This window comes from Leptodactylus fuscus, chromosome 2 (assembly GCF_031893055.1).
Source record: "Leptodactylus fuscus isolate aLepFus1 chromosome 2, aLepFus1.hap2, whole genome shotgun sequence".
NCBI lineage: Eukaryota > Metazoa > Chordata > Amphibia > Anura > Leptodactylidae > Leptodactylus > Leptodactylus fuscus.
Genome location: NC_134266.1, coordinates 231,940,324 through 231,954,179, shown reverse-complemented (window position 1 = coordinate 231,954,179; position 13,856 = coordinate 231,940,324). Strand labels below are relative to the sequence as shown.

Below are 13,856 nucleotides of genomic sequence, written 5' to 3'. Positions count from 1 at the left end.
AAGCATTGGGGACAGCTGTTTAATCCCTGCTTGTTTGCTTTATGAGAAACATGCCCTTATAACACCATACTTCACCATTCCACAATGAGCCAGTCATCTCCCCTGCACATGTCTCACTGTATGCATTTGTCAGGATTTTCTGCCTTGCAATCGTGTATATTTTTTGGCCTATAGCATAGACCTGAGCTCATCCCTTGTGTTCCCATATTAAATAAATAATGACATTATTGGTATTTGCAAGGTCTGCTGCCATCCTGCTGAGCACATGTGAGCTATAAGAAGGCTGTCCTAGTGACACTATGTACAAAGAGGTGTAATTTCTTTATTTTACACAGAATGATACATGCATGAAACATAACCAATTGTTTTATTCATTAACAAACTGCTCTGTGGTTATTCTTCATCTTCTTCATATTATATTTATGATCCTTCCTTCAGAGGAAACAGTTGTGCTTTTGTGTATTACAATGGTCAGACCCTTTAGTGAAAACCCATGTAGGTCGGTGTATAAATTAGAACTAATCTCTTAAAAAAAGAGTACTTTATTTTCCCTGTGACTATGGAAAGGGTTAATTACAAGGGGTGAAGAAGACATAGGTGACCAACAATGACGGATCTTTGGGCCAAAGGAAACAAATGTTAATCTGATGTATGGAATCGATGCGACTTTTTCGCATTGTATTGCACTGATCCACATAATATGTCTTGGGGGATTGTAATAAAATGTGGGGGGCATTAGTAGAACCTATAGGCCCTCCCATAACATTTTGACCCCCAAATGCGGACTGACAGAGGCGATTACAATACATTACAACACTATAGCCAACATGGTGGCATGGACTCATTCATTCACACATATGTACTCACTGACACACAGGGATTAAACACATACACTAATAGGAATATTATATATATATATATATATATATATATATATATATATATATATATATATCATGTATACATGTTGCTGGTGTGAAATAAGTTTGTTGAGAGGGGAGAATATTTTACAACATGAACCCCATGTGTTTGGGTCTAACCTTCTGTGTATGGTTTAACCCCTTCATGTCTACAGTTCATACAACATTCATTTGGCAACAGTTTAAGGAACAGTACAGGATCAGATATGGTAAACATAAAGAAGAGACATTTTCTACCATTCACTCATTGGCACTCACAGATCCTTCCATCCATCTAGAAATACCACAATTCATAGAAACTTTGGCCACTATCTTCATTGTGATTGACGTATCCTCAAAGTCTATCAAACAATAGCATGGATAGAGAGTGTTTTCACAGCTGCAGGCTTTCTGCAAGCCATGATTTAGCAAAATGAAGAGATCCATGTCTTCAACAGTTACTTAAATAAAAAAAGACAAGAAGTCCATGTTTGTCCCTTCTGTGGGTTGAGTTACACCAAGTGCTCCTCACACAGCTCCTTCAGTTACCTGGTAATAATAATTAGAATGTACATATACAAATATGTAACAAAAAGAGCTGAGGCTCTGAGCTGGGCTGGGGCTCAGACTGCAAACCATGTGTCAATGATCCTGTGCAGGACGAGTACAGTGCATGAGGGGCTCACAGGCAGACACTTCACAGCAATGGGTTCCCAGAAAAGTACTGCAGTCGGTCCCTACTTAGTTTTTTCTCTTTCATTCTTCTGTTTTGAAACCATATTTTAACCTGGCGGTCGGTGAGATTCAGCATTCTGGACAGCTGGAGCCTCTTCTCTTTATTGATGTACACATTGAAGAAGAATTCTCTCTCCAGCTCTCGGATCTGGAATTTGGAATATGGACACCTCTTCTTTCTCGTACGAGGAGCACCTTAAAAAATACAGATAACATCAGAACAGTTGTAGCTGATACCATGCTGATAGCAATGTATATGATCTATAATATGAGGGTATACAAAACATGAGATTATATATATATATATATATATATATATATATATATATATATATATAGATTAAAAGTAGCAATAATACAATTATTATAGCGCAACTCAGGCAGACAGTGGTGTGTGTGTGTATAGTTATATACCATATACAATCCTAAGCTTATATTAACATATGTATATATATATATATATATATATATATATATATATATATATATATATATATCTCCTAAATATTTAAACCCTGAAGCTGTGTTTACTTTATATGCACGCAACTTACACAACACAACCCAGAATATACAGCTATATGTTTGTGTGTATATTTATATGTACAAAGGCACCACACACTAGAAACACATAGATATTCAGCGCATATATGAGTGTGTAATATAGAAATATATACACACACGTATACTTATACATGTCAGTCATGAATAAAAAGATTACGGTTCTATTTACTGCAAAATATTCCATTTTAAATGTTCATGAAATACAACTCAACTCCCAGCTCTGTGTAGTTCTGTTTATATACACTACATATGTATACTTACTCTACACCACATATATATACTTACTCTACACTATATATATATATATATATATATATATATATATATATATATATACTTACTTTACACCACATATGTATCCTTACACTACACTACATATGTATACTTACTCTACACCACATATATATATATATATATATATATATATATATATATTTATATACTTACTCTACACTATATATATACTTACTCTACACCACATATGTATCCTTACACTACACCACATGTGTATACTTACTCTACATCATATATATATATACATACATATAGATAGATAGATAGATAGATAGATAGATATTTACACTACACATGTGTCACATACATTGTACTATGAAGCCCGCCTCCTACAGTTGTATGAATGCACTTATATTACAACCCTATGATATAAATGTCTATATTCACATACAGGTCCAAAGAGACTTCAGTACCTTCCTGCATATACTTTAATCACAGTATACTAAGTTGTATACATTATATCCATACTTACAAATGCATGAAATGTTATTTTCATACAATCCAACCTCTATCTATTTAATACATCTATGTGGTATATAGGAGGCTACTACATACCCAAATTATATCGGTTTTAATTGAGTTTATGTATCAATCTATGGGTATATTAGACTTTTAGACACCACATATACATACATGCATGCGAAATCGTCTATTATCCAGCTATATATGATATATATGTCCATATACATTCACGACTACAGACATATTTGGATACATGTAAATTCACCTAAACCCTACATGAAAGGCTTTATATCAAAAGACAAAGACTAAGTCCATGACATTACAACATGCATTACATTCCATGCACATCATTCTACTATCACGTCACCAATAAGTCAACCCACAATGTAAAATACCCCACTGTAGTCCTAAAATAACCTAGATATTATTTTTAGCAATCCTCGTGAAGGCAGCATGATGACAATTTGTATGGATTAGACCTGCACAGGACATGGGACAGATATAGTGACTGTCACATGCAATAATACAAGGGTTATCTGCATGCATTCAATGGGCAAGAAAATGGTTAGTGAAGATTCTTCCCTAAATAAAGAGCATGTAGAGAAGACAGGGGCATGCATTTAGTGATGAGAAATAAGCATGGCTATAATGCGATTGTGACAGTATGTGAATGCAGGAATATTAACAGAATGGCATTGTATGTGTGAATAGGGAGCACACACAGCAGGAAAGGGCTGAGAAATGCAGGCACAGGAAGCAGCCAAGGTTATTTTCTGCCCAATTGGCTTTCACCTCCACAGAGCACAAACAAAACCGTCTAAAATGGCCCTGAAAGTTCATGATCAAAGTGAACGGTTGTGTAGAAAGATGTGCAGAGCAGCCAACGCCGTCTCCAAAGTGCAGCATAAAACCTACTTGTTTATTTGTTCCCCTTCTATAAGAGTTTCTCCCCCAAAGAGCTTTCCCATCGTAAAATCCCCCTGTGCTTGGAAGAAAGAGCTTTTGTAGCTTTAATAAAATCCTTTGAATGCTTATAAAACTCCACATAAAACGTGACCGAGCAAACACCGGGCTCAGCCCCTGCACCCCCCTCCCCTGCTCCTGCCTCTACCTACTCGAGCTGGAGCTGCTGCTGCCTTTGCTGCTCTCCTTGTTGTTGGCTGAGGATGATGAGGCTGAGGAACCCGGGTTGGTGTTGTCCTCCTCGTCCTCCTGCTCCAGCCCTTGGTCCCCTCCGGCTGACAGAGCACTGGATTGGGGGTCAGGGTCCAGCTTGGCATCGCTCTTGGGCACACAGTCCTCTGTCTGGTTGTCAGTGTTACAATAAGCATTGTCAAAGAAGCGATCAAAGCCCTGGGGCAGCACAGTGTTCTTGCTCATGCTGGTGTAGAATCCTGTGGAGGGATGGTTGGAGCTGGGGTGGTGGTGGTGGTGATGGTGGTGGTGGTGGCTGTAGACGCTTTCGTTTTTCATTAGCATTTCGGTCATGCTGGAGGAAGGAGGGAGGCACTCTCTGTGCATCAGATCCTCAGCTGCAGGGTAGCAGGAGGCATAATTGCTTCTAGGATGCCATTTACTGGAGGGGTCTAGACCGTACGACACCTCCCTGACTGGCTGAGAGAGGTTGGTAGAGTAAGGGTAGGAGATCTGGCGTGAGGGGGCCTGGGGGAGGAAGGAGGACACAGTGGAGAATTCGGGCACATAGTAGGTGCAGCTGGGGAGGTACAGGTTGGAGGTGCAGCCTGGTCGATCTCCAAATTCTGAGCTCCTCTCCTTGCGCGTCTGAGAGCAGAAGTTGCTCAGGTTGACCGAGTTAAACATCTTTCTCCCTTTCTGGCTCTATAGATAGATGTTTTGGAGGCGATCTGCAGAGGGGGAAAAATTTGGGAAGGCTGGATGACGCGCTGTCCGTCTTAGTCTCTCCCCAGGAGCACGTGATGCCCAAGTAGATATCGCCATATATCAGTCCAGAGCACTTAGATGCGTAGGAGGGTTCACTTAGGTAAGATCTCACTGAGGTTCAACAACGATTGGTTTTCAAACACCGCAGAAACATTATGAAAATCAATTGCAGATTTGTATTCATCTCTTTTTTTCTCTCTTTTAGGCAACTCCCCTTGTGTGCATTGAGCAGGAGAGGCAGTAGAAGGAGCATTTCAGGGGGTGGCTGGGAGGGAGAATGGGAGAGGAGGAGGGGGGGAGGTTAGTTGGGGTGGGGGGGCTTTTGAAGTTTTCAATTTGGTCTCTGCTTTCTAGATTTTGCTCCCCTGTCACGGGGATTTGCACTCACTAGAAATAGGTCAAGTCTTATTTTTCCCACCTAATGCTTCAAACTTTGAGGGGGACACAGAGCAAGGCTTTTCTGGAGAGATCAAATACAAGTGCTGGGGGGCAGGCAGGTTTTGGGGTCAGTAAGTCTTGAAACATTTGTAAAATGCAGCTTAAGTGCAGAGACTTAGACATCTGTACACTATTGAGGGGACTCCTAGGCTGGCCAGGAGAAGAATGATCAGGCGTCTTCCAATAACTAATTGCTTTTCTTGAGGATATTGTTTTATGTCAGCCATAGAATAAATCAGCAGCACACTGGAGGTAGAGACCTTAAGATAAGCCAGGCTTAATATGACAAAATGCGGACATTGAAAGTTCAGAGCACACCTAGCATGAAGCCAGGGCAGCCTATGTCCAGTCACATTACAGGGGCTTGTAAAATAACCACAATGGGTGGTATGGCTGCCACTATGGAAGTCACACAGGCTGATGAAAATGCAATTGCAGCTTTCAGATGGGTAAAAGAATGAATCTTTCCAGGAGGTTAATCTAAGAGAAAATCTAAGGAACACAACTATATATATGTATATATATATATATATATATATATATATATATATATATATATATATACATAGAGAGAGAGAGAGAGAGAGAGAGAGAGAGAGAGAGAGAGAGAGAGAGAGAGAGAGAGAGAGAGAGAGAAAGATGTATTGTACAGAGCTGAGGTGGTGTATAAGGGTATGTAGGTATATATATACACACACACCATATAGTGCTTTCGTGGTGTACATTATCGAAGAACAAAGTGAAAAACAAATAATAAATTTCATGTTAAATTTGTTTCTGTACAGAAAGATTTTCCGAACTGCTACATGATCAGGACGCACAAGCCATCTCTATATCTTATTGTCATCTATCTATCTATCTATCTATCTATCTATCTATCTATCTATCTGTCTATCTATATCTATCTATCTACCTTTCCAAGTATTCTTTCATTTGTATACCTTTATGTCTATATACATACATTTTCCCAAAACTACATAATTTATAAAAAATATAAATTTAGACATACTTCCCCTCTATACTCCGTATCATCTCGTTAGGCCCGCCAACAAGCAATTAAGTGGTTAATATAGCTTAAAAAAATAAACTTTATCTATTTTCCTTTTTTTGCATAGTTAATATATATATCTTAGTAAAATTCCGATTCTACTAATATATAAGCTATGTATCATATTTCCAATGGTTCATTTATATTGGTAACTATTCCAGTATTTTATACATGACGGGGTGTCGTTCATTACATTAGTTCAATTTCACTTTTTGCAGTTATGCTGGAACCTACAAGTGATCTACATATAAGCGTATTATAATTATTGGCAGATAATAAAGAAATATATGTAGATCTATTTGTATATAAATAAATAAGATGCCAATAAATGATATACTGATATATATATATATATATATATATATATATATATATATATATATATTAGATATAGATATTAATATAATAAACTCATTGGGTCATCCTTAAAGTTCGATTTCAATGTATTCAGTCTTATAAATGTAATATGCACAATTACAGAATAACACAAAAGACACTAATAAAACAATCTCCATCACTGAATCACTTGGATTTGGAATTTTAACATCGAACAGAATCTAATAAAACAAGAGCCATAAAGATAGCCTGTAGAGGTTAAGCAGAGAAATACAAGCTGGGAGTTTCTCTGTACTTTTGGAATGATTCTTCCATTTATTATGATATTGTGTAATTTCTAGAAAATAAATATTTCAGTGTCCCCATGAATCTTGTAGGAATTACTATTGCTCTGCCCCTACACAGGGACATCCTAGAAACCTCCTCAGCCCCACTTATTGGGGTTTGCAATTTACCTGCATTATCTGGCAATGTCGCCTGCAGCGAAGAAGTTTTAATTAAAGTGTCACTCGTGGTTTTACTTGGCATTTGATAGACCTGATACAAACTAATAACCTTAAGCTATTGTTTATGGGAGTCGTTATTTCCTGCAGCCTCTCATCCATTACAACACAGACAGCCACAATATCGAACATAATGTACAGAGAAGCTTAACACATCACACTGCATTTAGATAGACCTATATCATGTGTATGTGTGCAGATAAATATATACATCTATATACCTATATCTATTGTTCTCCCCTATCCCTCTATCTGTGCAATAATACAGATATGTGCAATAAACAAATCACCAAATAGATAGGAAATATCTTCTATTTCCAGCTATCCATTGGTTGTTCTAGAACATGTACATGGTAAAGTATTTAGGTCATGTATGTAATGAATGTATTGTTGAGTAAGGCTGAATCAATAGAAGAGTTTCACAACATCACAAGACACCAGAGAATAAGATGCAGAAAGCAGCCCATGGTCCTAGCTATTAGTCAGTCTGGGAATTGATGTTTTCCAGTAATGGCTGTAGTAGAATGGCACCTCACATTAAATGTGCAGATCACTTAAGCCTGACCTATGCTTTGTCGCTTAAACCAAGTTAAGAGTAAAGATTTCATAGCTGGCTGCAAGGTTCTGCAGCAGAGACAGCTGGGGAGTCAGAGCACTTGAATTTGACCAATGTCAATTTCCTGACCACCATAAAACCCTGAATAGAGCAGCAGTCTGGGATTTTCTTTAGGTGCCCCCAACCCCCCAGAGCCTTAGTAACACCAGCATACCCCATGTGCATAGTACAGCTCACACACAATCCATACCCTGCTCACTATTGTGCTGATGGGGGGATTTGCTTAGAAGTAAAAGGTTATATTTCAGAATACTTATGGATGATAACTAGGAAGGTTCTCATCTCATAGGCTGCTATTGATGAAACTTGCTTTACCAGACAATCTATATAGATGAAGTCGTAAAAGAAGGAGCTAAAACAAGAGAATAATCTGATTACTTGGGAAAATAATGAAATAATGATATTTGGCACTCAGACAGCTCAATGATAGGTATAAAGGCGATGAGTTTATGTCACATTGTGAATCTGTGCCTTAAACCCAGAATATATATAGTGACATAATGCTAGGCTAGTTTATACTACATCTCTTAATACTGTGTGCTGGTTTATAGGAATATATATATATATATATATATATATATATATATATATATATATATATATGAGAATATTAGCCAGCGAGACACAGAGAGGGGAACATAGAGCTTTCTGAGCATTTATTTTGTTAATAACTATATATAATTATTTATGTACTATTTATTACATAAGGAGCCCTATGACAGGCTATTGTCTCTATCGCTTTATCAATATACCAAACAAAAATTGTGAAGGCATTGGTAAAGCAAGAAAAATAAAAGGAATATTTAATATTCCCCTTTTTCGTCTATACAAACGCTATCTATCTATCTATCTATCTATCTATCTATCTACCTATCTGTCTATCTGTCTATCTATCTACCATCAATTTATCTTTATGTCTATATATGTTCTATCTATCAATCATCTATTTATCTATGTCCTGCCTATCTATGATTTGTCTATCTATCTATCTATCTATCTATCTATCTATCTATCTATGTTCTATTTATCTATTAATCAATTATCTATCTATGTTCTGCCTATCTATGATCTATCTATCTAATAAAAACACCAAATACACCATTGGATTTATATTAAGTGCGCTGCCAGTTTTGTCTGTCTATCTATCTATCTATCTATCTATCTATCTATCTATCTATCTATCATGTCCTATCTATGTATCTGTATACGTCCTAGTACACTCATTTCACAAATTTGAGTATCGATAGCTAACTATTTTTGCAATCTATACAATATCTATACTATCTTTGCAATCTAAATGGGTCTCTCCGATTTCCTTCCGATTCTATCTATCTATCTATCTATCTATCTATCTATCTATCTATCTATCTATCTATCATCTATCTATCTACTATCTATCTATCTATCTATCTATCTATCTATCTATCTATCTATCTATCATTCTATTTGATCTACTATCTCTTATTATGTGTAATTTAGAAGCAGTTATGGACTACTTGTCAGACATGTGCTAGACCATCTCGTGTAATGGTCGGCCATATCTCCCTGTCTGGACATGCTGCATTCTATAGGTGAAGACTATGGGGAGAAGAAGCTGTTAGTAAATATTTGCTCCTTTCCTCCTTGCTGCAGCATTCTTCCGTTTATGACTTGTCTGTGAGATGTTTCCCCACCAATCCTGAGCTGTAATGACTTCCTAAGTATGAGTCCAAGGCACAAGAAAACAACTGCAACCCGCAGCCATAAACAAAGATTACTAAATACCGCCTGGGTGTAAAGGGAAACCAGAATTGCGGCAAAATAGCCACAAGTGGCAAACGTGGAGAAAATATTAATGCCCCCACTTGGCAGAAATTTTACATTTCATTGGATCTAGGCCAGACTGAGAAACAGAGAAAGAGAGAGGATAAGGAGAGAGAAGGAAATATATTAATATATAGATAGAGGGAGAATATTGTTATTCGTATTATATACGGAAAGACATGAGCACATGAAGACTGAAATAATGGAGCACACAAATAGGGATGAAAGATGGATATAAGCATAGCAAAGAGAGACACAGAAATATATTGGGACATAGGGAAGAAAAAAAAAGACAAAAAGAGACAGGTAGGCAGAGAGGTTGTATATATGGATGATGGGATTTATAATAGAATGGGAGGGAGCAGAAATAAAGGAGGAAAAAAAAAAGATTTATAGGTAATAGAAAGGTAAAGGAAGGTAAAAACGATAGAAATGTAGGTGACATAGAGAAACCAGATAGCACTGGGGGTAATATCATACAACAAAGGCATGAGAAAGAGGGGGACATAATTGGGGAGGGGGAGAGAGAGAGGAAAAATATCAATGTGGAAAAGAGACAGAAGAAGAAGAAGAGATGAAAACATAAGGAGAATGAGACAAAGAAGTGGGAAAGACAAAGAAGAGCAATAGATAGATAGACAGAGAGAGAGAGAGAGAGAGAGAGAGAGACAGAGAGAGAGAGAGAGAGAGAGAGAGAGAGACAGAGAGACAGAGAGACATGCACCGAAGGGGCAGTAGGGCTACAAAATAAAATGCAAAAAAAATAATCAGAGAAAATGGTGACTGAGAAAGAAACAAAGAGTACGACAAAGGAAAATAATACAAAATGTATAGAGAGGATCCAAGAAAATTAAAAGAGAGTGAAGGGAAAAAGAGAGTCATGAGACAAATAAGAAGTAAAGGTAGAGAAGGGAGACGTGTGTGTGTGGGGGGCTGGTTTTCTTTACACTTGAGCTGCAAGTTCCATATCATATGGAATCAATAGAGATAAAAGCAGGTAACATGTAACCAGAGCCACACACACTGCAGCTTGTACCAGGGTGGTATTGTCGCTGCAGTGCTAGGATTTAGGCTGTAATAGTGCTAGACCAGACAGAATGGTTATTTAATTACTAAATGATGAATATCTGTATGATGTCACTTATCTACATAATCCTAATTACAGATTACAGAAGTACTTTAATATAGAGGGAGTGACACCAGAGGAACACAGTCAGTAAGAGAGGTAAATACCCACAATGAATTAGTGGATTCAATTAAAGGAGCATTCTGTCCAGAGAAATGGATCGTACCATGGAGACTCGGGAGACATTGGGCTTACTGCTTACACTTTGTTTTATTGTTACATCCCCTTTAATCACAACTCGCTTCATCTGCACATATGTAAAACATCTATCTATCCATCTATGAATCCATCTATCTATATATCTATCCATCTATCTATAGATGGATATATAAATATACACATCCATTACTGATCTATCTATCTATCTATCTATCTATCTATCTATCTATCTATCTATCTCTATCTACCTATCTAGCCAGCCTTCTACTCACCAATATATCCATCTATTATCTATCTATCTATCTATCTATCTATCTATCTATCTATCTATCTATCTATCTATCTATCTATCTATCCATCTATCTATAGTATCTATCATCTCTTTATCCATCGCCATTTACATCTATCTCTCTGTCTATGGCCCCTTTCTTTATTCTTTCTTTCTTTCTTTCTTTCTTTCTTTCTTTCTTTCTTTCTTTCTTTCTTTCTTTCTTTCTCTGTCTCTTTCTTCTCTCTAACTATATCAAACACATGTTTACCCAGTCATCTGTGAATAAATATACATTAATTCCTTTCTATTATTTACTGATCCCAGCAGTTTCAAGATTACAATATCTACAGATATATATATATATATATATATATATATATATATATATATATATATATATCTTGAGTTATATATAGAGCTCATGTCATTCAGTCTAATTGTTTCAACCTCCAGTATTAATAAGAACCAGAGTGCCTGTAATATATTGTAAAACGTGTATATATTTGTATACTACAGATACCTAACAGTATTATCATATACCTGCACCGAAAGACAACAAAACCATTTATTACATATACACGTGGAACTAAAAGACCCAGCATGACCTGAAAGAGTTCACACTCTGAATGGCATCATATATGCTAAAAAAAACCCCCAACAAACAACAAAGTAAATGTAAAATAATAAGTCGATAACAATGTATTTTGTGTCTCCAAACTGATACAGAATTAAGAAGATATTGTATTGTTCACTTATGTATTTACTTATTGTGTCTGTTTGTTGGGAAGGGGGGCAGATAATACCACGTGGTTGTACAATACTAAAATAATGTAAAATTACAAGTAATTTTTATGTTAGCAAACACTAATACACAGTATTGCTAATAAATAAGGTTGTAGAGCAGAACTTTGCTGTTACTTATGGTCTAGTATTGATACATTCATTCTAGAGCATCTATGTGGAGATATTCTATGCACACCAATAGGCCTTAGTTCAGACCGGTTTCTTCAAACTTGTTGTAAATATTCCAAATCGTCATCTAGGTGTAAGATCCTGTCCTGACCACACAATAAATGAGAGGCAAATCACAGGACAACACAGAGCAATCCCTGTAATGTAAGAAGTCCAGCCACACATCTGGTAAGAATGGGGTCCTAGCCACAGATTGTACAGATTAGGGGCAGCTTTAAGGAGCAGATCTGTTCATTAATGCCATGTACAACACGGACAAGCCGTGCTCAGACTATAACAATGCTTCCCTTTAAGAACAGGACACTTTACATTCACCTCCCCTGTTAGAGATGAGATCAAGCAGCCTGGACCAGTCACTGTGCCACTTAGTAAGGGGTTATATGCCCTATATAATCACATTAGTAAAGGGTATAGTGAGCATCAAGGCAGAGGAATATATCCAGTGACATGGAAAAGTAGCTGTATATCCCACACCTCACCATACAATACAGAAGAAGCTTCTCTTCTTAGGAACTGTCCAAACTTTCCAAACTTTAAAGAACTAATAGAAACTTTTACAACACAGCAGTAATAAAGTCATGGAGCCATTGTAGGTGGAATCACAGGTATCTGCAAAGTCTGGCAAACATGTAGAACTTGATCATATACTTCATGAACATACTTTCTAAGAAAGATCAGGGAACTGATTCCAAACTCACTCTATCTATCTATCTATCTATCTATCTATCTATCTATCTATCAATCTAATCTACTCTATCTATTTATCTATCTATTTATGTATCAATCAATCTAATCTATCTATCTATCTATCATCTACCTATCTATCTATCTATCTATCTATCTATCTATCTATCTATCTATCATCTACCTATCTATCTATCTATCTATCTATCTATCTATCTATCTATATATGTAGCAGGAGAGCTGAGTTTGTAAGAGTTTGTAATTGTCGGCCCACCAGGGAAAGGCTCTTTACAAAGTCAGCTCTGCTTCATCTGCACAATCCTCTTTTATTTTGAGAAAGCATAGATAAGAAGACGTGTGCGGTTTTTTCTTACCGATTTCTGTGCATTGGTTTCTGCAGTGGATATTGCACTGCTTAGATAAAGTGTCATTGGCTTTTTCAGTGTGACGTGCACATCTTTCCTCCTGAGAAGACTTGCTGCTGTTTGCAGATTGCTGAAAGGATTTCTCCTCTGAAGGCTGGCTCTGCTCTCCCCATGGCCCTGGTCATATCTCCCCTCCATCTACTAGTCTTCTTGGGTATAATAAGAGTAGGACAAGCACTAGGAGGACATGCCAGTGTTTACCAGGCATAGTAAAGCATTTTCCCTTTAGCCTTGTTGTGACAAAGGGGTGAAAATGGAGGACCCTGGCAAGCCATATAAGGCAGGATGCTAACTTGACCTTCACTTTGCAACCGTGCTCCTCCCACCCAGACAGACAGTTGTAAACACAAGTAGCCCCAGCCTGACAACATGAGCAGATCCCTAAAGCAGCCAGCACCAAGGTGTGAACACTAATACATTGCTAGACTATTATTCTAAGGCTGCTACTTACAACAAGACAAGAGGTGGCAGAACAATTTTGGGAAGGGACAGGGTAATAATGGGAATAATAGCTGCTCTTTTAGGATGGGGGAGTGCAGGGGAGAAATGGAAAGCTAGGAGAGTTAATGTATGCCAGATCTCAAGGGGTGGGCTGATCTGCCACATCCGGAATACTCTGCAA

At 37.3% G+C, this 13,856-nt stretch overlaps 1 protein-coding gene across 1 annotated transcript; it reads right to left on the bottom strand.

Moving 5' to 3' along the window:
- Window positions 1-302: 302 nt before the first annotated feature.
- On the bottom strand, window positions 303-4,785 carry HOXC11 (homeobox C11). Its single transcript, XM_075262906.1, has 2 exons — window positions 4,067-4,785; window positions 303-1,829 (listed from the first exon to the last, which is right to left on the bottom strand). Exons 1-2 carry the CDS (start codon window positions 4,770-4,772, stop codon window positions 1,597-1,599), a joined length of 939 nt encoding a protein of 312 aa, XP_075119007.1. The 5' UTR covers window positions 4,773-4,785; the 3' UTR covers window positions 303-1,596.
- Window positions 4,786-13,856: the final 9,071 nt, after the last annotated feature.

What these genes read in the sequence shown, in the direction of transcription:
- HOXC11 (XM_075262906.1), bottom strand. Translation starts at nt 4,772, where the DNA reads ATGTTTAACTCGGTCAACCTGAGCAACTTCTGCTCTCAGACGCGCAAG. An exon ending in CAGCAGCAGCTCCAGCTCGA is followed by an intron (nt 1,830 to 4,066) that starts GTAGGTAGAGGC and finishes GTATTTTTTAAG; the next exon opens with GTGCTCCTCGTACGAGAAAG.